Genomic DNA, 22,906 nt, shown 5'->3' with positions numbered 1-22,906 from the left:
CAAGGCTTATATATAACCACAATGACCTCCCTACCTCCCTTGGCTTACCGTTGGGGGTTTTTTCTGGTTGAGAGATTTGAGAAACCCCCTATTGCGCCTCCCACGGACTTGTACATAAACGTCATCCGATCTTTTTTACCAAACATTTTCGATCCACTAACATGGGATCTCTGCCCGAATCGGCCGCTGCGGACCAGCATCAGAAGAATGGCACAAGTACTCAGTACCCAATACACCCACTTGGGCCGCTCTCTGCGGAGGAAATCAGCCGGAGTGCCAACCTGATCCGCGGTGCATGGCCTGAAGGAACAAAGTTTCAGTTCAAGGTCATCACCCTCTCGGAGCCGGCAAAGGTGCAACTCATCCCTTATCTGGATGCCGAGAAGAAGGGACAAGCGACGTCACCCATCGATCGGCGTAGTTTTGTTGGCTACTACATCAGGAACACGGTTCGTAAAGGGCACTATCTTGATCGAACACGACAACAAAGATCTTGTTTGCTAACGCTGGTTTCTTTTTTTTTTTTTTTTTTTTAAAAAACCGTTTTTGGTGGCGAATAGCACAAACTCCATGAAGCCATCGTCAACCTGACGCAAAATGTAGTGGAGAGCAACGTCCTTCTTGGACCAAACGTCCACGCCAATGGCGACGCCGAGGAGCTTTTGGCGATCGAGGAGATGCTCACCTCGGACCCCAGTGTACTGGCCGAGGTTGCCAAGCTGAAGTTGCCTGAAGGGGCAAAGGTAGTCGCGGATCCCTGGATATACGGTAAGTAGGAGGCTCGGCCTCAACTAGGCCAGTCAATAAGGACGTGACTTTGTAAGTTCTATGCTCGCAAGATACTGAACACTCTTCTCTGCAATCCAGGATCCGATGGCGTCAACGAGGGAAACTTTAGTGATGAGAAGCGTCTTTATCAATGTTTCCTGTACATGAGGGACCCGAATAATTCTTCCATGACTGAGAGCTGCCACTATGCTTTTCCTCTACCGATATCACCAGTCGTGGACCCCACGACTATGAAGGTCGTTCGCATCGACATTCTGCCGACGGGTCTGGACACCAAGGTCAAGCCATTGTCTCCTTGGGAGCCTGCACCTCCCAACGAGTACGTGGCTGAGGCGCAGGCAGCCATGAGGACGGACTTGAAACCTTTGCGGGTGGTGCAGCCGGAAGGCGCTTCATTCCAGGTCTCCAAGTTTTCAGAGACGGGCCATCGGGTATCGTGGCAAAAGTGGGATTTTAAAGTAGGCTTCAACCAAAGGGAGGGTATGGTGCTCTACGACGTTCACTACGACAGCAAGCCCCTCTTCTACCGCTTGAGCTTGTCGGATATGTCGATCCCCTACGCAGACCCTCGACACCCTTTCCACAAAAAGGCCGCATTTGACCTTGGCGATGTAGGTGCGGGCATCATGGCCAACAACCTGGGCCTGGGCTGCGATTGCCTCGGCTCCATCTACTACATCTCTGGAGTCTTGACAAACAGTGAAGGGCAGCCAGTCGACTACCCCAACGTCATCTGCATCCACGAGCAAGACGCAGGTCTACTCTGGAAGCACACCAACTACCGGACAAACAAGGCCAGCCTCGTGCGCAACCGGGAGCTCGTGCTGCAGACGATCCTGACCGTGTCAAACTACGAGTACATCCTCGCCTGGGTCTTCAACCAGGCCGGAGACGTGACGTACGAGGTCCGCGCCACCGGAATCCTCAGCACGCAGCCGGTGGACAGGGAGCTGCAAAAGACCCCCCACCCGTACGGCACGGTCGTGCACCCGGGGGTGCTGGCGACGCACCACCAGCACTTCTTCTCGCTGCGCATCGACCCCATGGTGGCGGGCCACGGCAACACGGTCGTGTACGACGACGCGGTCCCTCTTGCGCGCGACGCGACCACGAACCCGCACGGCGTCGGCTACACGGTCGAGACCAAGGCCATCGAGACGTCGGGCGGCTTCGACCTCGACAGCTCCCGCGGCCGCGTCTTCCGCATCACCAACCCGGCCGTCCGCAACGCCGTCAACGGCGCCCCCGCCGGCTACAAGCTCCAGATCCCCTCCATGCAGCCCATCCTGGCCGACGCGGACAGCTTCCACCGGCGCCGGGCCGAGTTTGCCGATCGCTCCGTGTACGTGACGCGGTACGCCGAGGGCGAGCTGTTCTCGGGCGGGCAGTACACGAACCAGAGCAGGGGCGGGACGGGCGTGAGGACCTGGGCCCAGCGGCAGGAGTCGCTGGCCGGCGGGGACCCTGTGGTGTGGGCGCAGTTTGGCATCAATCACGTGCCCAGGATCGAGGACTTCCCCGTCATGCCGTGCGAGGTGCTGAGGGTCACCATGAGGCCGGTAAACTTTTTCGACAGGAACCCGGCGCTCGACGTGGCGCCGAGCACGCAGGACTTTAACCAGAGCGTGCTGCTGAATGGGGCCGGCAGGAACGGTGGCGGGTGTGGTGCCAATGGGAATGGTGCTAACGGGAGTGTGGGTTGCGCTAGGTAAGGCTGGGGCTGTGGGTTGGTTTTGCTGCTTACTGTAGCACAAGCGAGAAAAAGAAAAAAAGAAAGACTCTAAATTTGGGGGCTGTGACAGGGATCATTTGCCTGCCCGGAATTTTAGTGCCTGCCAATGCATGTCAACCGTCAACTGTTGTTATCCATCCATCCAATTGTTATGGTAGATGTGATTGGCGCCGTTATCGCAAGGGTCCATATATGTCGGTGATCAGGAGGATCAATCTGCACCAATATCTTTGATTACAGGGCCCGACCTGGTGGCCGTTGGTCGAATCTTGCACTCGTCTCCCTTGGGTATAAAATCCTTTCAGGTCATGGCATAGGACTAGTAAAGATTCTGATCCATTCCAACTAGACACCATTCTAGTCGATTCCAATTTTGGCAGCTTCCTATGCGGTTTAGACACATGAACGGGACTTTTTCTTCGCTCTGGCAAAGGCGTATCTCGTTTTTTTTTTTTCAAAAGATTATTTTGAACGGCCAGGCTTGGCAGGCTGCAGCCAAGTTTTGGCCCGCGCGGATGGGCCCATGTGGTACAGCCAAACACGCTAAACACAGCCGTAAAATGCACGGGGAGTTCAGCCCGAAAGATGGGTCCGTTGGCTTGCACAAGCAAGCGAGTGGCGGTCATGATTGGCAGAACCGCGACAAGACTCCACACCGCCCTGGTAGCTCAATTGGCTAGAGCGTCGGACTTTTAATCCGAAGGCTGCGGGTTCGACCCCCGCCTGGGGCGTGACGCATTTACTTTTTGCTTATTTTTTTTCTGGGTGCTGCTTTAGTAAATAAACAGTTCGAAAACCCAAAAAGCTATAATTTTAATATCTTTTGAACATAATACTCGGTCTTATTCATTTGAAACAATTTTGTTCTTGATATATTCTTTCTAATATATATCATTTATTTCATCGTTTATATTACAAGGTCAAATTGAAATACGCAAAACTTTACCCTAGAAAGCATGATTACAACACTGCTTGCAAGTATTTCGCGACAGATTTACTTAAAATGTGGCGTAGGCAGGCGGGCTCCACTTATGTCAATCTAAATTAATTCGGTCTTCAATTCTTGTCCATCGCGTCGTTCGCACCTCAGCTGCTGCAACCTATCCAACCCAAACGTGTTGGTCGCTTATTATAGCCGCGCTGGGTGTCTCGAATGCTTGATTCCTCTTTTGTCCATCGCGACGTGCCATCCACACCCTTCATGCTCAGACGATCCTACTCCCCTCCCACACGGTCGGCACATTGTTGGTAATTTCCCTCGAGATATGCGAGGATCGAGTGTATCTTGATATGGGGGCAGAAAGGTCACATTTGCTTGGATTGGTTGGATCAATATGACCACTTCACAGGGGGGGTCCTCACCCATTGCATCGTCTGGATTGGTTTTCTCGGAATTTCTTTGCCGGCATAACGCATGGTTGGGTACTTTTTACCGTTTAATTTTCGCAGTATTTTCTCTCTACACAGCCCCCAAAGTAGGAGACCCGTTCTTGCCAAGGTTATTTACCACAGCCTGCCCGCTTGGTTGTCAGCTCCGAGACGGTGCGTTGGTGATAGGCCAAGGCGGGTCCCTGGTTTGCTCGTTCTGCAGAGCCTTCCCTTGCGTACAGTCAGCACCAAAACTCTTTTTGACAAGCTTCTTGTCTTGAGGCCAATTCGCAGTGAGGTGCTCTACTAACTGAGTGTTCATGATAGTCGCAGATAGTGATCTGTATTTTCTACCTCGGTTGTTCGCTCATGGCTTTTGCATGAAGTAAACCGGTATCGAAAATGTTTGTTCACGGGTGCGGGCAAAGAAGTCGGTTCAGTGGTGATCTGGATGGTGTTCTGGGCCCCGATTTTACTCATTTGGGTAAGGTGCATACCCCTGCAGCCAGCTCCCGTGAACGACAAGGGCACTAGGCCAGGCTGCGGTGAAGTCAAGGTTCCCAGCCGCCCAGCGCTTCGGAGCAAGCAGTGCTACATAAGGCAGGCAGCAATCCTTTCGACTTTACTTGATTACTGTGCTTCTTTCGAGTCTGGTATCCCAGCCGAGGCTTTGGCATCTTGCCCAACCCATACCTACTACTGGACTCCTACAACTTGGACGACTTCTCTCCCAGTGTCTTCAGCTGCTGCCTGGCCACCGGTAGCTCTTTTCACGATGGCGAATTCCCCACTGGGCCAGTTCACCTCTACGTTGGACTACGTCCTTAAAACCTACCCAAATTGGAAAGAGACGGACTTCAGCAAACACTGCGAAACATATGGCAACTGGCTAACCGCATACACCACTGCATACCGGTTTGTGACCCTCGTGATAATCGCTGATGTTTCCCAGCTAACCCTACTTCCAAATTCTAGAGGAGACAAAAAAGCCGTCTTGGGGCCTACATTGGAATTGACCCCTGGCTTCGTCTGGATGGGCATGCCCAAAAACTTCACGCACGCCGATGGAAGCGTTTCCGATCTTAGCGATATTGGGCTAAATGGTGTCACCGAACTGAATTCATGGTTCTTGGGAAACCTACAAAAGACCGACGAAAATGGCACTGCGCTCAATGAAGAATTTTTGTTTCATACAATTTTTGGACCCTTCGACAAGTGTACAGAAGAGTATTGCAAGGCCATCGGTTTTCTCGGTAATGCCGACATGACTGGCATAGGCGTGAGTTCATTTCTCCAGAGTACCTTAATCACTCGGATTTCAAATCAGGTACTCATCCATAATCGTCCTTGGATTAATTAGGTTATGATCACCTATTACATCGGCGCAGTCTTTGCAACTGCCTACTTGATAGCATTCACAATCGAGAGGTTCAAGCAAGCGAAGAGACAACATGCCTCGCGACAAGGCATGCCCATGCGGGCCGCCACCTTTGGTCACATAGCTTCCAAACGCGTGCTCGAAGCGTTTCACGGCAGCTTCTTTGGATACATCACCGCTGCCATGATGCTTTCCGTGTCGATGCTGGTCGCTGGAATATACATCGCAGTCGACAAGGTTCGCTCATGTTCTTTTTTCTTTTTTTCTTTTCTTTTTTTTTCTTTTCTCCCCCGCTCAAATATTTGCACGAGGCTAATACACTAGTATGGAATAGATCGACAAGAACAAGTTGCCAGTTGACGAGAGAGAATCATTCTTCGGCAGTGCCAGCATGTACGACATGTCACTGTCAATGGCCAGCTGTGTGTTCAGTATCTTCCCCATCTTGGTTGGATACTGCTTCATGCGAGCCCCTGAACAGGGCCAGGGGGCTAACCACAAGAAATGGCTTCGAAGGTGAGGCACCAGACTTTCCATAGCCACCTGTATCGCGGTTGCCGAGATATGGCTAACCATATATCTTTGACAGGGCCGTGCTTTTTCTTGTCTGGGCTTTGATCACGGTCGTGCTCTTTCTCTCTCCCAGAGGAGAGATGGACTATGAGGACCGCAAATTGAATCCCAAAAGCATATCGGAATTTGAACGCAGAGAATACGAGGCCACCTACATATGTGATGCACGCGGAGGTAAAATCTACTGGAACGTTGTGAAGGTGAGTTGTGCAACCTCCTCAATGATGGCATCTTCGGAATGTTGCAAGCTAACATGACAAACCACCACAAGGCATTTCAATTCATGGTGATTGGAGTACCTTTAATATGGTTCGTCGCCACCGTATTTGTTTTCAAGGGATTCGCCATTGCGCGTTTCCGAGACAGTCCGACCCTGCAAAGACTGAGAAAGGGCTGGCATCTAATTCCTGCTTATGCGGCTTTGTTGTTCATGTGGGCGTCACTGGGTTTTCTCCAATGGTACCGACAAAGGATTAGAAACAGCTCTGGAAAGCTGGGTGACGAGTCGCAATGGGGCTTTGGCCAAATCCTCGCCCTCTTCGTCTGGGCTCCGACCATTGTCGAGTTTGCCTACATTCTCATATGTAAGTCCAGTCATCCATCACTCAGTTTACTTTTCTGCACAAAAAAAAACACCAGTTCACCTACTGACTCTCAAATCTCTCAAAACCAGGGGGTCTGGAGGACAGCCTTCAGAGCCACATGCCACCAAACCTCCATCTCACGGTCGAACGCAAGTCCAGCAACATCCAGCCTGGAAATATGGACTATCACCATGGCGATGGTGTCACAACAAACAATGACCAGCCTGATTTCGAGGCCGGCGGCTACAAGAAGGTACCGGTCATTACCTCGACAGCCACCACCGCGTACGACACGTCTTATGTGAGCCCCATGGCGACGCCTCAGCCAATCCAGGTCCAGCAAGTCGCGATCGCGGACGGATTCTACGCCCAGGACGCGAGTGGCAACTGGGTCTTGGTTACCAAGGAGCAGGCTGCGATGATGCCTGGGTGTATGCACGTTGTCAATGGGAAGGTGGTTCCTTGAGGAGCAACACCGGACGCATGTATGTGCTCCGGAGTGATTGAGGATGCGTTTGGTTATTTGATGTTTAGCGTACGGCGTACTCGTCAGTGTTTTTTTTTGTTACTGCATTGGATAAGTTGATAGTTATACCCGAGTCGATTACGTGCCTGTTGTGTTGCCGCACACGATCTTCTTTCTGAATTTACCATATTTTAATGCCGATGCTTTGTCACCTACTGTTTCAATGACGCTTGCTATTTGCGCTCCCTTTATTCCCCACCTTGTTACTCCTTTTTCGAAATCTTTGACTTTCGTTGCAGTGCGTCGATATGCTGAGCCGCTTTTCTTAAGCTCAAAGCATGAGTGCTACTTTGTTTGCCTAAAGACAACCAACCATCTCCCCAATAAAGAGCTTCAGAGCCATAAGTCCTGAGTCATTGATCAGGTACCTCCTCACTCTTAACCATGCTTATACGGCTCGACCGGTAAGGTTAAGCATTCATCCAAGGTGTGTAGCAATTCGTCACGTGGTTCGTAGGGGAAAGGTGCGGAAGGCAAGCCAGGTTCGCCTGGGGGCCCCCTTTTTGCATATTAAGGACTTGGGTCAGGAAAGCCCCTGGCAAATTCAAATCAACTACGCGCCTACCTGAGCGTTCTTTGATCTCAATGACCGGTGGTTTTCGGTACATATTCTTTTCCAGCTAGTTTTTCAACAGAAAGAGTAGTGATCTTCTTGTACCAAACGATGCAATGATTCTTTTTACCTGAAAAAAGAAGTCAGAAGCTACAGTGATTGGTCGATTGGCCAAAGCCAATGCCTGCAGGCCGCCACTGAAGCAAGCATTTTAGGTGAGCAATTGCTGGTCTGCCAAGGACTAATATCCTCGAGGGTTGTTCGTGACGTGCCCAACATGAGCCCGCTTCCCTACACTGTTACGCAAGCCAAGAAATCTGTTTGTCCTGACAGAATATGTCTAGACTAGCGAAAAGACCTATCGAATAAGAAAGAAATGGCTACTGAGCATGCGGTGGACTTGCATGGGTGAAGTTGGACGCGCGGGGTTGTCTGGACACAGGATGTCAAAATCTGTTTCAATGGGCCGATTGATACCTACCTACCTACCTAGGTACCTACCTACCTACCTAGGTAGCCACCTCCTGCCCATGTGTGTCACGCCTGCATTCTTTCGTCGCTGCCATTGTCGTGGCTGTCCGTCAGTCACCCTTCAAAAGGCCTTCCTTATCTCGTCGACTCAGGGTTACCGGCACATATACCGACGGGAATGGCTCGTCAGATGAGACGTTACATCTGCAGACGCCACTGCGAACCAAAATTGACGATCATTTTTTGGAAGGACCTTTTTGGGGGTTGTCCCAAGATACAATTCGTCCTCCTGCCCAACCCCGCACGTATGCCGAGAGCACACTGGAGACCCTGCGCATGCCTCTATTTATCACCTCCACAGTTGGTGTTGGAAGTTTGGGGAAACCATGCTGCCATGATTGTCTCGAGAACCGCCCAGTTACGATGCGCAGATGGGATCGACCCAAGGGAGCTATGCTGTGCCGATCAGCATGATGCGAGGCGATCCCCGCATTGTCGGGCAGTCGAGGACCGAAGAGGAAACCTGAGTTGTGAAAATTATTTATGGTTGGGTTGCTAATCGGAAACCGTTGGTCAAGCAACTTTTAGACTATGTGCTCCTTTCTTTTGGTTCCAGAGTCTGTACTGTCAGGTCTCCCCTTGCAGAGAGATTTGACAAGCCAGAGGTGTCTGCATCAGAGGGCTCAGCGAAACAACCGGCATTTTATTCCAAAATGACAGAGCCAAAAAAGGCCAACGAGGCCATGCCTCCTGAAATGGTCGACCTAACGCCATCAGACTCTGTCCTTTCTCCTTCGGCCACCAGGGTCGAGACGGGAACCGAAGAGAAGCATGCGACAGTACGGACCACAAGAACCTTGACTGGAAACACTGCAGCAATGTCTCCATCCACCACCCGAGATGAGCCAGTCGCCTTTGAAGAGATCGCAGCAGCGCCGACCACGGTGGAGTCGCCGCAGCGAGAAGACATTGAGGAGATTGTGGAAAAGATGCGCGACGGGGCCGCGGGCATCACTCCCGAGATGCGCGCCAAGGTGGAGGCTTACTATGGGCGCAAGGCCGAGGAGGAGAACCTTGCCCCGTCGGCCGATGTCGTGTACATCCTCGACAAGATCGCGCTCATGTCGGAAGAGCAGGCTATGGAGATCCTTGTCAAGGCTATTGACTTTCACAGCATCGATCCCAACTTTCCCGGTGCCACCATGGCAAAGATCAAGATGTTGGTTCAGGGGCAAAAGGCTTCAGGGCTAGACCCAGCCGACTATGATTTTGACCTCAAGACCGAGGCGGCTATAATTCATTATGTTAGTTACCGTGACATAGACATGCCGCGTTTTAACAAAAAGAAAGCCGGCGTACATATACTGACACTCCAAATAGCACTCGCCGTACCCCGAGGTCCGCTCAGTCACCATGCCAGGAGACGACCCAAACACACCCTGCGAAACCTTTAGGGCATACTTCCTGGGCCTCATCTTTACCGCTGGCTGCACAGCCATCAACACCTTCTTCTCCCCACGTCAGCCCAGCATCGAGATCAAGGCCCAGGTGATGCAGCTCCTGCTGGCGCCCTGCGGCAAGTTCATGGCAAAAGTCTCGCCAGATTGGGGCTTCACTCTCAGAGGCACCAGGTATACGCTGAACCCAGGCCCCTGGACCTACAAGGAGCAGGTGCTGGCCACCATCATGTTCACCATCGCCAATAATGTGGGCAATGTGTACTATGTCTACCTGGTCCAGCGAATGCCGCAGTATCTCGGAAACACGTGGGTGACGTTTTCGTACGAGATAGTATTGGCGTTGGCCACGCAGTTTTTCGGCCTGGGTTTCGCAGGGCTTCTGCGACGCTTCGTCGTCTACCCAGTGACTGCCATATTCCCCAAGGTCTTTCCCGCGCTTGCGTTGAACAGGGCGCTGGTACTTCCAGAGAAGAAGGGCGAGGTCATCAACGGATGGAAGGCGTCGCGGTACCGATTCTTCCTGACGGCATTCGTGCTCATGTTTTTCTACTTTTGGATCCCAAACTACCTCTTCAAGGCGGTCAGGTCCTTCAACTGGATGACATGGATCGCGCCCGAAAACTTTACACTGGGCATGATCAGGGGATTCTGGGGAGGCATGGGCTTCAACCCGCTGCCGACGTTTGACTACAACGTCGCGGGGAGTTCTATCCTGGTCACGCCCTGGTTCTCGGCTATTCAGCAGTACTCCATGCGCATTCTCTCGGGGCTGATCATCATTGGGATGTATTGGGGGAATATGTACTGGTCTGCGTACATGCCCATCAATAGTAACGAGGGTATGTGTCCATCCCTACATCCGTACCTACCTTGTACAATCACAGTTCCTGACTAACAGACACTCTAACAACAGCTTTTGACAATACTGGCGTCAAATACAACGTTACAAGGATCCTCAATGACGATCGCACCTCGATTAATCTGGACAAATACCAAGAGTATGGCCCACCATTCTTCTCAGGGGCCAACGTCTTTGGCCAAGGAGCCTGGTTTGCATGGTATCCCATGACTCTCTTTAGCGTGACCATCCAGTATTGGGACTCGATCAAAAGATCCGGCATCGACATGTGGAAAGGAATCCGACACCGCAAATCCATCTACGAGTCGTACGATGATCCGCACACGCGTCTCATGAGTGTGTACCCCGAGGTTCCCGACTGGTGGTTCCTCGCCGTACTACTGATCTCGTTGGCTCTGGGTATAATTGCCCTCCAAGTCTGGCCCGTGTCTTTGCCGGTGTGGTCACTGTTTGCCGTGGTCGGCATCAGCGCCATCATGCTTGTCCCTTCTGTGCTTATCATGGCGTCGGCAAACGTGACCATGGGCTTCAACGTACTATTCCAGCTCCTAGGCGGCATCTGGTTCGTCGGAAACCCAGAGGCTCTTATCCTGGTTGTTGCTTTTGGCCAAAACTTTGACGCCCAGGCCCACGACTACATCTCGGACCAAAAGATGGGCCACTACGCCAAGGTGCCACCGCGGGCCGTGTTCCGCGCGCAGATGATAGCCGTCTTCATCAACTGCTTCATATTTGTCGGAATGCTGGACTGGATGGTGCTGAACTACAACGACGGGACGCTGTGCCAGTGGAACAACTCCCAGCATTTTGTCTGCACCAACGCCGTGCTCGTCTACGCCTCCTCCATCGTCTACGGCGCCTTTGGAGTCCGCAACATGTTTGAGCTGTACCCAGTCCTCCTTTACTGCTTCCTGATCGGCGCTCTGGTCGGGATCGTCTGGGGCGTCGGGAGGAGGTTCGGTGGCCGGTTGCGCTCGTACCTGCAGCGCTCCTCATCCGAGCGCCGCTTCCACTCCCTCGACAGGTGGGTGCTGGGCCCGGCCTCGCACCTCTACTGGTTCGATCCGGCCGTGGCATGGGCGGGGGCTCTGAACTGGACCGGCGGCAACAACCTGTCGTATGCGACCGTCGGCATCTACCTGAGCTTCTTCTTCATGTACCACGTCAAACGGCACTACGGCGCATGGTGGGAAAAGTACAACTACCTGCTCGAGGCAGGGTTCGGCGTGGGGATCGCCATCAGCGCCACGATCCAGACCTTTGGGCTGGTGATGACCAGGACGGAGCTGCCGTGGTGGGGAAACACGGTCACCATGGCGGGCGTCGACTATCGTGCTTATAATCAAAACGCTACGCTGCTGCCGCTGCCCGAGGCTGGGTTCTTTGGGCCGACTTCGGATCAATACCCGATGAGATTTTCCTAGGGGGATGTCTGAGGGATGAGCGGAGATGTGCCTCCATGGCGGGGGTTCTGGTGTTCGAGTGGAGATAGTAATACATTTATCATCATCAGAGCTACTGCTCTACTTGCGGTTAGCTTTCCCTTTCCTGCACTGCTACGACGCCCAAGGGAGAACGGTGACGATGCAGTTCTTGACAAAACAAGTACCAAACGCAACCGCGATGAGCCCCAGCGCGGCGAAAGGCCCCAGGATGGCAAAAATGGTGAGCCCATACGAGGCCGACTGGAAAGCCTTGTTGTGATAGAGGAAGCCCCGCGCACGCTTGCGGTATTCCTCGAGTCTGTCGCCCTCCTTGGCCGTGTTCTTTGGTTGCTGCTCTGAAAAAAAGTGACCCGACAGGTCTGCCATCCAGAAGCACGGCTCAAGCAGAGCATGTACACCGCCCATGTGCCGCAGGGTCAAATAGATATCGAGTAGGTAGCACTATCCAACAGGAAAACCCTTTACCAAAACTCCGAGTCCGACCGATGCTTCTGATCTAAGAAGTCTAGTGCGGTACCGTTGGTAAGGGGTACGCTGAGCTAACGCTGATCTTCTTTTCCCCCACGATGAAGCAAGTCAGCTAACCAAGACACTATATCACCTAGATCGTTGCAAGAGATCCAGAAGATCAACACAACTTTGAGCACGACCGAGGCCTCCCCAAGTCCAAAAGTTTCTCACGCCCACCGAGTTCCAGCACAGGCGGCCCTCCAGCGGCTCGCTCCACAGCCAGCCAACCGGTGAAGGCCAGGACGGACAGGGAACCGGCGGCAATTTCAAGGCTTTGAGCTTGATGGCCAGAAGTTCGGATCGGAACTTGAAGGAAATGGCTCGTCCTGAGAGCCCAAAAGCGTTGGGCATGTTTAATAAGGAGGACAGTATGGCCGGAAAAGTAATTCTGTTTTACATTTACTCGCTTTTTTGTTAACCTGCTTTTCCAAAGCAGGGAGGCTGGAGTAGCTCTCGATGGAGAATAACCAGGAATCGTCCAGTGTTTGGCAGCGCGCAGAACCCATAGTAACCAGGCTGTGCTGTAAAAGGTGACCCGCGGCCTCGAGAGGATATTTTCGGAAACATTTTTTTTGGCCCCGGCAGAGAAGCTACCTTGGTTTCTCCGCAATGGAGAAAGAGCAAACAAATGTTCTGCAGCTCTGGAACAAGATCTTGGCATTGGTGCACGTATCTGCATGTTGGTTAGCCGTGTTGGAAAGACAAAAAAAGGGTCTGACACCACTTACTACTTTTATCCCAACTGTGCCACGAAGGCCAGTATTATGACAATTAATATAGAACAAGATAGACAGACCAAAGCTATAGAGCTAGAAAAAAAATCTGGATACCTTACCTAGTGTATTGATTTGTTTGCTATTGTATGAGAAACTGAGTTGACTATATTTCTTGCTGGCGTTGTCCTGGGAGAGGGAAAAAAGGGGGGAAAAGGGGAAAAAAAGAAACCAAGAGTCGTTAAGCATAGGCTGTAATCAAGCCAGCCCCTCCGTCACTGTGCTCGGCAAATTACTACCTCCAAAGGAACGTCCAGTTAGGCCACTCGTGCATCCAGCAGCAATACAGGTCCCCCTTGCGGACGCAGCCGAGGATGAGCCAGTCGGGACCATCCCAAGTTTCAGCCAAATGGTCGTCGGGGGAAGACCAGTCGCAGAACTCAAAACTGACATCCAGCCGCGAAAGCCGCGGAAGCGCGTCGCTGGCGGCGAGGAAGAGGTCTCGCATCCGGAATAGGTGCACCACCAACAAGTGGTCTATGCCAGTGACGGCCCAGGAAAACCGCGTGCTAAGGTTCGGATACAGAGCAATCAGGTGATCGGTACCTGGTGGTATTAGCTCTAATACCATCCCGTCGTTCTCAGGGAAGTAATTCGTAGGGCCTTCGGCAATCGGGAAATTCTTCTCGATCGTTTCAAAAACAGATTCGCTTAAAGGCGGATTTTCGTTAGTCTCAGTTATGGTGAAGCCGGTGTGGTTGGAAGACAGACCGTCTTTGTACTCACTAAACATCTCTCAACTTTTCCAAGGTGTTGCTTTCAGAATCTGAACCAGACGGGTTGACATCTCTATCAAAGTCCCAAAAGCTTGCTTTGGGCCAGTACACCCAGCCGCTCGCGCATACCATCTCCCCGGTCGGTCCTCTGATCTCAAAGTCCATCGTGATACGCTCAGGAGTGTTTCCAAAAAGCATCGTCACGATTGCGACGAGGTGCTCGGCAGACCTGAAGCGCCCACCCGAGATAGTCACCTCGGAGCAGCCATCATCATCGCCACCCTCGCCCCAGAGCAGGATGGACATCGGCCCGGCGCCCAGTGGGTCGTACCACCATTCCGACACGTACTTGAAGCAGCGCCGAGCGCTGCAACCCAGCTTCTTTAGGCGGCTCAGATGGAGGTCGCGGGCCTGCCGGCACGACGCAGGAATGGCGAAGCAGTCGACCACGAGCGCGGACGCGCCGTCATCGAAGGGAACCGGGTTGCCGTATTTGTTGATCGGGTTGCGGATCTGAGGAGGAGCGTTGGCGATGACATGATCGGTGTGGGATTCCAGGGCGTACACCCAGATCTTGGACCGAAGCTCTGCGGGGAGGTCGGAGAAGTGGGGGAATGTTGTGCCCATGGCGTGCGCTAGGATGATGATTATTGGGCAGTGTTGTTCTCAAGTAAGTACCTGCTGCTTTCTTTGTTGCTTTGATTCTCGCTCACTGTTTTTGGCGGCTGATGGAGCAAATTTTGACGTTGGAAGTGAGAAACCCTATGTGACAGGCTCTTCAATCTATTCCAAGGCGACCATGTTGGTGTTGTCGCTGCTGTCTATGGCGGGAAATTTTGTCAAGGCAAACAAACAGGCAGGAATACGGTCAGGCTAACAACCTTGACCGTGAATGTGCTCCATCAATTAGCAAAGGTGGGCGACTAGGATAGCCAGAGCCTTTGTTGGCGACCCATTTGGGATGCCTTGCACGATATGCACACAAGTGTGTTTGAAGAGGCGAGGGTGTTGGAGCCATCAAGCATATCTGGTTTCCGGCACCAAAATGTATGAGGGCTGCAGCGTTAGTTATCACCCAAGAGAAAAAGTGTCAACCGTTAAAGACTCCTCGTGGGAAACTTTTATATAGTTTTCGCAAAGCATAGGAACATCGCGTTCGTTCTTTAAAGGAAAAGTGTGATTCTCTCACTCAGCACAGTCGTACAGGCAATTGCTAGGTTTCTCAATGGAGTGAGTGCTTGTTGGTTCTGGATTGGTTTTAGTTAAAGAGCATTGTAGCCCCACTCAAGCCTATTCTAGAATTGGTCCGAGGTATGCCGCGCCTAACCGCAATGCGCTGTGGTACATCCCGCCAAAAGCCAGCGCCAATTCGCCGCAATACTATAGTTGTACCAACTATCCAGCAATAGCAATCGGGCTAATCGAGCTCATTACAATCCAACATATAACCAGTCCTGATACAATTGAACGACGAAATGCCGCCAGTCTCAAGGATACTGTCGTACGCCCCAAGGGTAGCCATACGACCATCGAGTCAATTGGCCCGTCCTGCCCGCGCCTTTGCGGTCGGCACTGTTCGCTACTACTCAGCCGAGCAACCCGAGGAGCCCCTTATCCGCGTGACGGATCTCCCCGCGCCCAACAGCGGCCACATTCGAGTCCTCGAGTTGAATCGACCAAAAGCACGCAATGCCATCTCTCGCGCGCTCCTAGCTTCTCTAAGGGAAGAGGTCCACTCGATTGCCCGGCAATACGATGCTCAAACCGGTGAGGAGATCCCGACGCCGTCGTGGAACAAGAGGTTTGGCGGGATAGCAGGCGACAGCGAAAAGGGCCCGACGCGCGCTCTGGTGCTCGCCAGTGCAGTGGAGAGCAGCTTTTGCGCTGGTGCTGATCTCAAGGAGCGGAGGGGTTTCACGCAAGAGGAGTAAGTTTCACCAAAGCCATCCTCGATTTGGTTTATTTCTATTATGGGATGAATGCTAACGTGTCGTGCCGTCTTGCTCAACAGGACCAACGAGTTCCTCGCCAATTTACGCTCTACCTTTGCCGCTCTCGACGCTCTACCAATTCCCACCATCTCCGCTATATCGTCCCGCGCCCTTGGCGGCGGACTCGAACTTGCCCTATGCACACACTTTCGAGTCCTCACCTCCAACGCCATCGTGTCCCTGCCCGAGACTCGCCTCGGAATCATCCCCGGAGCGGGCGGCACTCACAGGCTACCCCGCCTCATCGGCCTCGGTCGGGCCCGCGACATGATTGTGACGGGCCGGGCCGTGTCGGGCGCCGAAGCCTACTTCCTGGGCCTAGCCGACCGATTGGTCGAGGTGCTCCCGCCCGACGAGCAGGAGGCCGCAGACACCACGGACAAGGATGCGGCGCTGCTAAGTGCCGCCCGCGAGGCTGCCTTGACCGAGGCCGTGCGCCTCGCCTCGCAGATCTGCGAGGGTGGACCGATCGGGATCAGGGCCGCCCTGCAGGCGGTGCAGGCGCCGTCCCAAGAGACTGAGAACAAAATGTACGAGAGGGTGATTGGGACCGAGGACCGGAACGAGGCGCTCAAGGCGTTTGCGGAGAAGAGAAAGCCTGTGTTCAAGGGGAGGTAATCTAGCGCTTAGCAATTTCAGTGATTTTCAGCCCAGTGAAACTTGTGACGCTGCGAATGCAGACTGTTGGTTCAAACTGGTTTAGAAATCGAATCGAGCTTGGCTAGACCCAGATCGGCCTGGTCTGAGAGCCTCAAAAAAGTCAATCTGGGCCACTTTTGAACGGCTTTGACGGGCTACGCATATGCACCAGGGAAACTTGACAGCTTACGGCATTGATGTGTCACCTCAGCGCAGGATGATCTATTGGTACGTCACCGAGTGCTACGCACTAGCCTGGTGCGCGAAGAAAGACCGCCCGCGGCCGGCTCACGGAGCTCCAACTGGCCCCACATGAGCTTCGTAAAATGACATCATGACGTTAATCATTCGAGATCAACGCCTCAAGCCTTTGAGCCACCAAGATTAGGTATTTATCACGGGCAACAGCTGCAATTTTCATTTGTGATTGTCTGTTCTTGGATTTCCATTCATCCCAGAAAACAAATCCTTCTTCTCGGTACATCTATCGAAAAAAGCACACGAAACCTATCCTCGAAAGCAACTTAGCTTCTTACACGAATAGTCACAAAGAAACTCATCCTCCATCACATACACAATGTCTTTCGCCGTTCGCCGTGTCGCCCTTGCTTCCCGCACAGCCGTCTCGACTGTGCCAAGGGCATCATTCACCACTGGCTCGATTCTCAACAAGACCCCCACAGAGTCCGTCAAGGATGGCTTGAAGAAGGTCGACCGCGTCGTAAGCGACAAGCTCGTCGACGGAATCAACGTCGCTGGTAAGTCTTATAATTCTTGGTCTCGTTTCTTTGGCGAATTCTCTTGCTGATCAAATCACCACCAACAGCCAACGTTGGTCAGAAGGCGAAGGAGGTCACCGAAGACATGTCCTCGAGCGAGGCTGCAGGCAAGGCCAGCGAGCTTGCCGGAGAGGCGAAGGGCAAGGCTAGTCAGCTGGCGGGACAGGCCCAAGGAAAGGCGAGCGAGATGGCCGGCCAGGCCAAGGGTAAGGCCGCCGAGGTTCAGGGTCAGGCTCAAGGAAAGGCCGAGGAGGTTAAGAGCAAGATGTAATCCGGTTTGAATGAGGTTCTACGCGGGATGTGGTGTGTTTTCATTTTACGTATGGCGTTTCACGGATTGCATCGAGTCAGTTTAATTTCGTTTGGCGTGTAAGATAAAAATTTACAAATATGCCGCCCACTTGCAACTCGCCATCTCATCGGTCAATTTGGAAAAGTTATGCGGAATTGTGTTGCGTCGTCGTCTCTTTATACAATGAGTTGCGGTCCCACACAATAAATAACCCCTTTTGCAATTAACTTTCGGATGTTGAGATTTGATCCGAACCACCCGCAATATGATGATTTGAGTGATGATCGACTTAACCTAAAAGGTTAGTAGTACGTACCCTGGCCACCTTACCTACCCATATACGCACTACATCTGGTCAGTTCCAGGTACATGACATGGAAGCCTTCCCAATCAAAATACCACATTGAATCAGATCGGTTAATCTACCACCAACGATTGCTGACTCTGACGAGGGACTACCTGACTTTCGGAATTGGCCAAAACTTCAGCTTAGCTACTCAGTGACCGCCAGCCCATCTACTTTAGCTCACAAGCTTCCTATAGAATCGGCTGGCAGGCGGATGAGCGATCAAAAACTAAGATGAACGAATTATAATGCGATGTAGGGAAAGGTAGGGAAGGCATACCTCGCAAGGCTACAGTCCAAAAAGCTTTTTTTCAATATTATGCGCTGCGGTTTCCCAATTGCATCCGCCTGAAAGAAATCGCCCGTTATCATTGAGGAAGCCAAGGCTGTATCTGGAAGGTCTATATCGGAGTGCCAAGAACGGCAGGACCGCCGTGACCTAGTAACCACACATTTTATTGCTACCCCACCCTTCCATAGGTTCTCCAACACAGGGGCGGGGGGCTTCATTTTGGCCGCGAGTCACAAAATCAGTTTCAAACAACCATTTGCTCATCAACAACGTCGTCAGTCGGTATGAGATGTACCAAGAAATTCATTCAAACGAACCTGCCAACGGTGGCAAACACCAGGAGTGCATTGCTAAAATTTCTGAAAACTCGTTTGGCCAAACTTTCTTTGACACTTGAGGGCCACCCAGCCTACTCTGCACGAACGACTCGTTTCCGCGCGGCCTTTGTTTCGCGATGTTTCCGTGTTTTCACGGCGAGGCCACTGGTTCTGGTTTTTGGACTCTCTTACTAGTCAAACACTACATCCACAAAGACCAGCACAACCGCTTCGACTCGTAGCATGTTGCATACGCCGGCTGGCCACTACCGAATGCCTCGCTATCTTGGACCGCCACCTTCTCTAACTGTGGCAGCATCGCCATCATGGTCGCGCATTGCATATGCTCTAACAGCATCTCATAATGGTGTGTCGTCCAGCATCTAGCAACTCGAAGAAGATCATGGTGGCATGAAGTTGGCTTATCCATGGCCCCTCAAGGCTGTGAACTTCTTTTTCATTCGAGGTTGATGGGTGACGAATATTTCATGCCATGCCTAATGCGGCAACTGGTTTATCGACCAGACCCAGTCAAACAGCCCACATGGAACCCTAAGATTGTGCAGTCCCTTGCAATTACAAGGGTGTTCCTGCGAGTACAGTCCACTTTCACGGGGTTCGATGGAGATGGATCTGCATGGAGATAGCTAGGTAGTCTGCTATCACGCTGCGAAATGGTTACTCGTGTAGCTGCGGCTTATCCTACAACCACTCAGACTCTGCAGCCATGGAAGGTTATATAACTGGCCGCGCTCTTTTGGCCATGTCCTGTTCCTGTTCACTAGTCGATTCAGTATCAGTTCCAGGCCTCGCTTGTCACGCTTCCTATCATGCTGTTCCTTTCTTCTCTCCTTCTCCTGGCCCTGTCCGGGGCTCCGGCCTACGCAGTCCGCGTCGGCAACCTTTTGGAGCCGCCTATGCCCCCGCCCTTTGCCATCGAGGATATCGAGGATATAGACCCCAAGCAACTTACCAAGCGTAAGATCAGCAGCGGGTTCTTTGATCAATACATCGACCACAGCAATCCTTCATTGGGCACGTTTCGGCAGAAGTTTTGGTGGAGTGATGAGTTCTACAAGGGTCCAGGCTCTCCTGTGATTCTGTTCAACCCAGGAGAATCAAGGGCCGATATCTACACCGGCTACCTGACGAACCTTACCGTTCCCGGCATGTATGCGCAGGCTGTTGGTGCCGCCGTCGTCATGCTCGAGCACCGCTACTGGGGAGAGTCGTCACCTTTCGCAAACCTCAGCACCAAGAACATGCAGTATCTGACCCTCAACAACTCCATCTCCGATACAACTCGCTTTGCCCGCCAGGTGAAGCTGCCTTTTGACACCAGCGGGGCGACCAATGCCCCCAATGCTCCGTGGGTCTTTGTTGGTGGTTCATACCCTGGTGCCCTTGCCGGATGGGTAGAGAGCGTCGCCCCTGGAACTTTCTGGGCCTACCATGCGTCAAGCGCCGTGGTCCAGGATATCGGTGATTACTGGCGCTACTTTAGCCCAATTAATGAAGGCATGCCCAAGAACTGCAGCGCCGACATCGGCCGGGTCGTCGAGCACATTGACAAAGTATTGGGCACTGGATCAGACAGCGACAAGTCTGCCCTGCAGACAGCTTTTGGCCTTGGATCCCTCGAGCATGATGACTTTGTCGAGACTCTGGCGAACGGCCCATACCTGTGGCAGGGCATTGATTTCAGCACTGGCTACTCGGACTTTTTCAAGTTCTGTGACTATGTTGAGGTATGCTCGCTATCGCCTATCCTCTTTGTTAAAATTGGCAGGAAACTGTGGCGCAGTAATTTGCTGACTTCATCCTCTAGAACGTACCCCCGAAAGCAGCGACAAGAGTGCCCCCAGGAGTTGATGGTGTTGGTCTTGAGAAGGCATTGACGGGCTACCAGGATTGGATCAAGAAGGAATACCTCCCAACCGCCTGCGACAGCTTGGGATACCCCAAGGGTGACCTGGGCTGCCTGAGCAGCCACAACTTCTCAGCCCCCTTCTACCGTGACCAGACAGTATTAAACCCGGGGAACCGGCAGTGGTTTTGGTTTCTTTGCAATGAACCGTGAGTGGCGACGGCAGTGGGCTTTGATTTAAACTTACTACTGTCTTCTTTTGTACTGACACGAGTTTGCCCATCCTTCAGCTTCAAGTTTTGGCAAAACGGCGCCCCCAAGGGCGAGCCGTCGATTGTTTCGCGTATCATAGGCAGCAAATACTTTGAGAGCCAGTGTGCGTTGTGGTTCCCCGACGAGCCGCGTGAAGGCGGTGGCGTTTACACGTACGGCATCGCCGAGGGCAAGGATGTCGCCAGTGTCAACAAATTCACCGGTGGGTGGGACCACACCGACACGAAACGACTTCTTTGGGTCAACGGCCAGTTTGACCCATGGCTGCACGCTACAGTGTCGTCGCCCTCCCGCCCCGGAGGTCCCCTTCAATCGACAGACAAGGCACCTGTTCTGGTTATCCCGGGTGGAGTACACTGCACCGACTTGATTATACGCAACGGAGACGCCAACGAGGGCGCGCGCAAGGTCCAGAGTCAGGCACGCGAAATCATCAAGAAATGGGTGTCCGAGTTTCCCAAGAGCGGAAAGAGCCCTTGAATGAAGCAAATGAGATATATGCTATAATTCGTTAGACCTAATACTAGAACTAGAACATTAAAACTACCCACGCGCCGTGGCAGTTTTCTGTTTTGAACCACGCACGCGTTTGGATACGTGCCTGGATTCTCCAGATCAGAGATGTGACTGAAGCTGCAGCACTGGCCATCTTCTGTGGCTCCGCACGGCAGATCAAGACCACTGCGTGGTTTATGGCAGCTTATTGGTGGAAACCCACAAGTCGCATCTCGAACCGTCGCGACATGATTGAGATTGAATCTGGAGAAATTTTACACCAAGCGGATATAACCGGTCACATGGAGAATCCCTGCGACGATCGGCAGATGCAAGCAACCCTGGCATTATTCCCCACAAGGAGCTTGTCCACAATCAAGATGCGGAGGGTATGGAACCGATATACACGCGGAGAAGGACCATGTACACAGGCCTGGTTTTTTATTTTTCTCCGCTCTATTATACTACTTGCCGAGGAGTAATTTGGCGGGAAATGGAGAAAGCTAGACAGGCACCGTCACCCGCATATAGCCAGCCTATCCCAACGGTGGTCATTTTGTCCGCATCCATTTGTCCGAGCGATGGCCAAGAGAGATGAGTTCTTGTCAGACATGGGTTGGATGTTGAATGGGAAATATAAAATGTCCTAGCATCGTCCCTGTGGTTTGATATGGAGGCTTGGATCTTGTGCCAGTAGCCCATCGGTCAATTCCCCTGAAGCCAAGCAATCACCTACTCGAGGTACATACTTCCTTCTCAGCACCCAGCATCCAGCAGCAGCTGCAGATAACAATGCACTTCACCTATGGTCTCACGGCGGTGGCCTGCCTTGTAGGCACGGCGCTGGGTCAAGCCAAGGTCAAGTTCAGTAAGTCACCGGTTCAATCGTCAATCATCTGAAAATGAACCCCCCTCTTGTCCACCATCAACAAATTTTCTGACGCACTTCCTTCACTCAGTGCCACTCGGCGACAGTATCACCGAAATCACCTGCTGGAGGGCGACTGTATGGGACAACCTCGTCAGCGCGGGGCTGTCCTCCCGGACCGACTTTGTAGGCTCGTCGACGACCAACCCGCAAAACTGCCAACCGCGAAACGGCAACTGGAACAGGCGGCACGAGGGCCACTCTGGCTACCAGGCGGTCGACATTGTGCGCAACAACCTCCCCGGCTGGCTGAACCAAAACGTCCCCGACGTGGTCAACTTCATGCTGGGCACCAACGACGTCAACCTCGGCAACCGGCAGACGTCCGAGATCCTCAACGCCTACACGGGCATCGTGCAGCAGCTCAGGGCAAAGAACCCGCGCGTCAAGATCATGGTCGACACGGTCCTGCCCCTGCCGTTCAAGCAGGCGCCCATCACGGCGCTCAACAATGCCATCCCGGGCTGGGCTGCGCAGTTGAACACGGCCCAGTCGCCCATCGTGGTTGTTGATGTCGCCGCCGGATACCCGACCTCGGCGCTGAGGGACCAGGTCCACCCCAACGCTGCTGGTGATGCCATCATTGCTGGCAAGATCACCCCCGTGTTGACGCGCTTGATCAGGGACGTCATTGCCGAGAAGGGGCTGTGAAAAGACGGAAAGGGGCAGTGAATGCCACGAGGGAGGGGGTAGTTGGGCAAATCAGCTTGAGGGGGAGGGGGGCTTTGATATCGTGAATCGCCCTGAAGCGTTGCACGCGTTGGCGTCACTTTTCGGCGAATACATACCATGCCATACCGTACATAAAGTAACATCGAGACGGCATTTGTCCGCATTTTCGATTTTGCGCAGCCATTGTACTGCTGGCTCGGAATATCAAGGTCAATCTTTGCGCCAGGATGAGCAGCTATTTGCTAATTTATGGATCCAAGCGGTACCCTAGCGTCCTA

At 52.7% G+C, this 22,906-nt stretch overlaps 10 protein-coding genes and 1 non-coding gene across 11 annotated transcripts; 8 read left to right on the top strand and 3 right to left on the bottom strand.

The window, feature by feature from the left end:
* Nucleotides 1-15: 15 nt before the first annotated feature.
* Nucleotides 16-2,855, top strand: MGG_03332 (copper amine oxidase 1). Its single transcript, XM_003716575.1, has 2 exons — nucleotides 16-768; nucleotides 868-2,855. The coding sequence occupies exons 1-2, from the start codon at nucleotides 678-680 to the stop codon at nucleotides 2,499-2,501; spliced, it is 1,725 nt and encodes a 574-aa protein (XP_003716623.1). The 5' UTR covers nucleotides 16-677; the 3' UTR covers nucleotides 2,502-2,855.
* A 323-nt stretch (nucleotides 2,856-3,178) lies between these two features.
* Nucleotides 3,179-3,252, top strand: MGG_20194. The gene has a single exon. It is a non-coding gene; the product is annotated as a tRNA-Lys (tRNA).
* Nucleotides 3,253-4,453: 1,201 nt separating this feature from the next.
* MGG_03333 (uncharacterized protein) lies at nucleotides 4,454-7,091 on the top strand. The gene is made up of 7 exons (XM_003716574.1): nucleotides 4,454-4,804; nucleotides 4,865-5,168; nucleotides 5,250-5,504; nucleotides 5,602-5,783; nucleotides 5,857-6,040; nucleotides 6,112-6,424; nucleotides 6,514-7,091. The coding sequence occupies exons 1-7, from the start codon at nucleotides 4,665-4,667 to the stop codon at nucleotides 6,888-6,890; spliced, it is 1,755 nt and encodes a 584-aa protein (XP_003716622.1). The 5' UTR covers nucleotides 4,454-4,664; the 3' UTR covers nucleotides 6,891-7,091.
* A 1,220-nt stretch (nucleotides 7,092-8,311) lies between these two features.
* Nucleotides 8,312-11,983, top strand: MGG_12721 (oligopeptide transporter 2). The gene is made up of 3 exons (XM_003716573.1): nucleotides 8,312-9,278; nucleotides 9,355-10,273; nucleotides 10,348-11,983. Exons 1-3 carry the CDS (start codon nucleotides 8,688-8,690, stop codon nucleotides 11,715-11,717), a joined length of 2,880 nt encoding a protein of 959 aa, XP_003716621.1. The 5' UTR covers nucleotides 8,312-8,687; the 3' UTR covers nucleotides 11,718-11,983.
* MGG_17115 (uncharacterized protein) lies at nucleotides 11,850-12,599 on the bottom strand (the record flags this gene model as incomplete). Its single annotated transcript, XM_003716572.1, has 2 exons — nucleotides 11,850-12,179; nucleotides 12,420-12,599. 2 exons carry the CDS (start codon nucleotides 12,597-12,599, stop codon nucleotides 11,850-11,852), a joined length of 510 nt encoding a protein of 169 aa, XP_003716620.1.
* Nucleotides 12,600-12,838: 239 nt separating this feature from the next.
* MGG_17114 (uncharacterized protein) lies at nucleotides 12,839-13,210 on the bottom strand (the record flags this gene model as incomplete). Its single annotated transcript, XM_003716571.1, has 2 exons — nucleotides 12,839-12,921; nucleotides 13,084-13,210. The coding sequence occupies 2 exons, from the start codon at nucleotides 13,208-13,210 to the stop codon at nucleotides 12,839-12,841; spliced, it is 210 nt and encodes a 69-aa protein (XP_003716619.1).
* Nucleotides 13,211-13,256: 46 nt separating this feature from the next.
* On the bottom strand, nucleotides 13,257-14,364 carry MGG_17113 (uncharacterized protein; the record flags this gene model as incomplete). Its single annotated transcript, XM_003716570.1, has 2 exons — nucleotides 13,257-13,671; nucleotides 13,748-14,364. The coding sequence occupies 2 exons, from the start codon at nucleotides 14,362-14,364 to the stop codon at nucleotides 13,257-13,259; spliced, it is 1,032 nt and encodes a 343-aa protein (XP_003716618.1).
* Nucleotides 14,365-15,059: 695 nt separating this feature from the next.
* On the top strand, nucleotides 15,060-16,346 carry MGG_03335 (methylglutaconyl-CoA hydratase; the record flags this gene model as incomplete). Its single annotated transcript, XM_003716569.1, has 2 exons — nucleotides 15,060-15,664; nucleotides 15,749-16,346. The coding sequence occupies exons 1-2, from the start codon at nucleotides 15,213-15,215 to the stop codon at nucleotides 16,344-16,346; spliced, it is 1,050 nt and encodes a 349-aa protein (XP_003716617.1). The 5' UTR covers nucleotides 15,060-15,212.
* Nucleotides 16,347-16,705: 359 nt separating this feature from the next.
* Nucleotides 16,706-17,633, top strand: MGG_03336 (LEA domain-containing protein). The gene is made up of 2 exons (XM_003716568.1): nucleotides 16,706-17,125; nucleotides 17,194-17,633. Exons 1-2 carry the CDS (start codon nucleotides 16,945-16,947, stop codon nucleotides 17,415-17,417), a joined length of 405 nt encoding a protein of 134 aa, XP_003716616.1. The 5' UTR covers nucleotides 16,706-16,944; the 3' UTR covers nucleotides 17,418-17,633.
* Nucleotides 17,634-18,283: 650 nt separating this feature from the next.
* On the top strand, nucleotides 18,284-21,180 carry MGG_03337 (endoprotease). Its single transcript, XM_003716567.1, has 3 exons — nucleotides 18,284-20,141; nucleotides 20,222-20,469; nucleotides 20,551-21,180. Exons 1-3 carry the CDS (start codon nucleotides 19,224-19,226, stop codon nucleotides 21,011-21,013), a joined length of 1,629 nt encoding a protein of 542 aa, XP_003716615.1. The 5' UTR covers nucleotides 18,284-19,223; the 3' UTR covers nucleotides 21,014-21,180.
* A 446-nt stretch (nucleotides 21,181-21,626) lies between these two features.
* On the top strand, nucleotides 21,627-22,678 carry MGG_03338 (cellulose-binding protein). Its single transcript, XM_003716566.1, has 2 exons — nucleotides 21,627-21,896; nucleotides 21,988-22,678. The coding sequence occupies exons 1-2, from the start codon at nucleotides 21,821-21,823 to the stop codon at nucleotides 22,605-22,607; spliced, it is 696 nt and encodes a 231-aa protein (XP_003716614.1). The 5' UTR covers nucleotides 21,627-21,820; the 3' UTR covers nucleotides 22,608-22,678.
* Nucleotides 22,679-22,906: the final 228 nt, after the last annotated feature.

The sequence above is a fragment of the Pyricularia oryzae genome, chromosome 4 (assembly GCF_000002495.2).
Source record: "Pyricularia oryzae 70-15 chromosome 4, whole genome shotgun sequence".
In the NCBI taxonomy this organism is placed as follows: domain Eukaryota; kingdom Fungi; phylum Ascomycota; class Sordariomycetes; order Magnaporthales; family Pyriculariaceae; genus Pyricularia; species Pyricularia oryzae.
The sequence above is the reverse complement of the archived record's forward strand: the minus strand, read 5'-3'. Positions and strand labels throughout refer to the sequence as shown.

Excerpts from the sequence above, each read along its gene's own strand:
- MGG_03332 (XM_003716575.1), top strand. The coding sequence starts at position 678 with ATGCTCACCTCGGACCCCAGTGTACTGGCCGAGGTTGCCAAGCTGAAG. Across the intron at positions 769-867 it reads CGCGGATCCCTGGATATACG|GATCCGATGGCGTCAACGAG; the intron begins GTAAGTAGGAGG and ends TCTGCAATCCAG.
- MGG_03333 (XM_003716574.1), top strand. The coding sequence starts at position 4,665 with ATGGCGAATTCCCCACTGGGCCAGTTCACCTCTACGTTGGACTACGTC. Across the intron at positions 4,805-4,864 it reads GCATACACCACTGCATACCG|AGGAGACAAAAAAGCCGTCT; the intron begins GTTTGTGACCCT and ends TCCAAATTCTAG. Across the intron at positions 5,505-5,601 it reads TATACATCGCAGTCGACAAG|ATCGACAAGAACAAGTTGCC; the intron begins GTTCGCTCATGT and ends AGTATGGAATAG.
- MGG_12721 (XM_003716573.1), top strand. The coding sequence starts at position 8,688 with ATGACAGAGCCAAAAAAGGCCAACGAGGCCATGCCTCCTGAAATGGTC. Across the intron at positions 9,279-9,354 it reads AGGCGGCTATAATTCATTAT|CACTCGCCGTACCCCGAGGT; the intron begins GTTAGTTACCGT and ends CACTCCAAATAG. Across the intron at positions 10,274-10,347 it reads GCCCATCAATAGTAACGAGG|CTTTTGACAATACTGGCGTC; the intron begins GTATGTGTCCAT and ends CTCTAACAACAG.
- MGG_03336 (XM_003716568.1), top strand. The coding sequence starts at position 16,945 with ATGTCTTTCGCCGTTCGCCGTGTCGCCCTTGCTTCCCGCACAGCCGTC. Across the intron at positions 17,126-17,193 it reads CGACGGAATCAACGTCGCTG|CCAACGTTGGTCAGAAGGCG; the intron begins GTAAGTCTTATA and ends CACCACCAACAG.
- MGG_03337 (XM_003716567.1), top strand. The coding sequence starts at position 19,224 with ATGCTGTTCCTTTCTTCTCTCCTTCTCCTGGCCCTGTCCGGGGCTCCG. Across the intron at positions 20,142-20,221 it reads AGTTCTGTGACTATGTTGAG|AACGTACCCCCGAAAGCAGC; the intron begins GTATGCTCGCTA and ends TTCATCCTCTAG. Across the intron at positions 20,470-20,550 it reads TGGTTTCTTTGCAATGAACC|CTTCAAGTTTTGGCAAAACG; the intron begins GTGAGTGGCGAC and ends CCCATCCTTCAG.
- MGG_03338 (XM_003716566.1), top strand. The coding sequence starts at position 21,821 with ATGCACTTCACCTATGGTCTCACGGCGGTGGCCTGCCTTGTAGGCACG. Across the intron at positions 21,897-21,987 it reads TCAAGCCAAGGTCAAGTTCA|TGCCACTCGGCGACAGTATC; the intron begins GTAAGTCACCGG and ends TCCTTCACTCAG.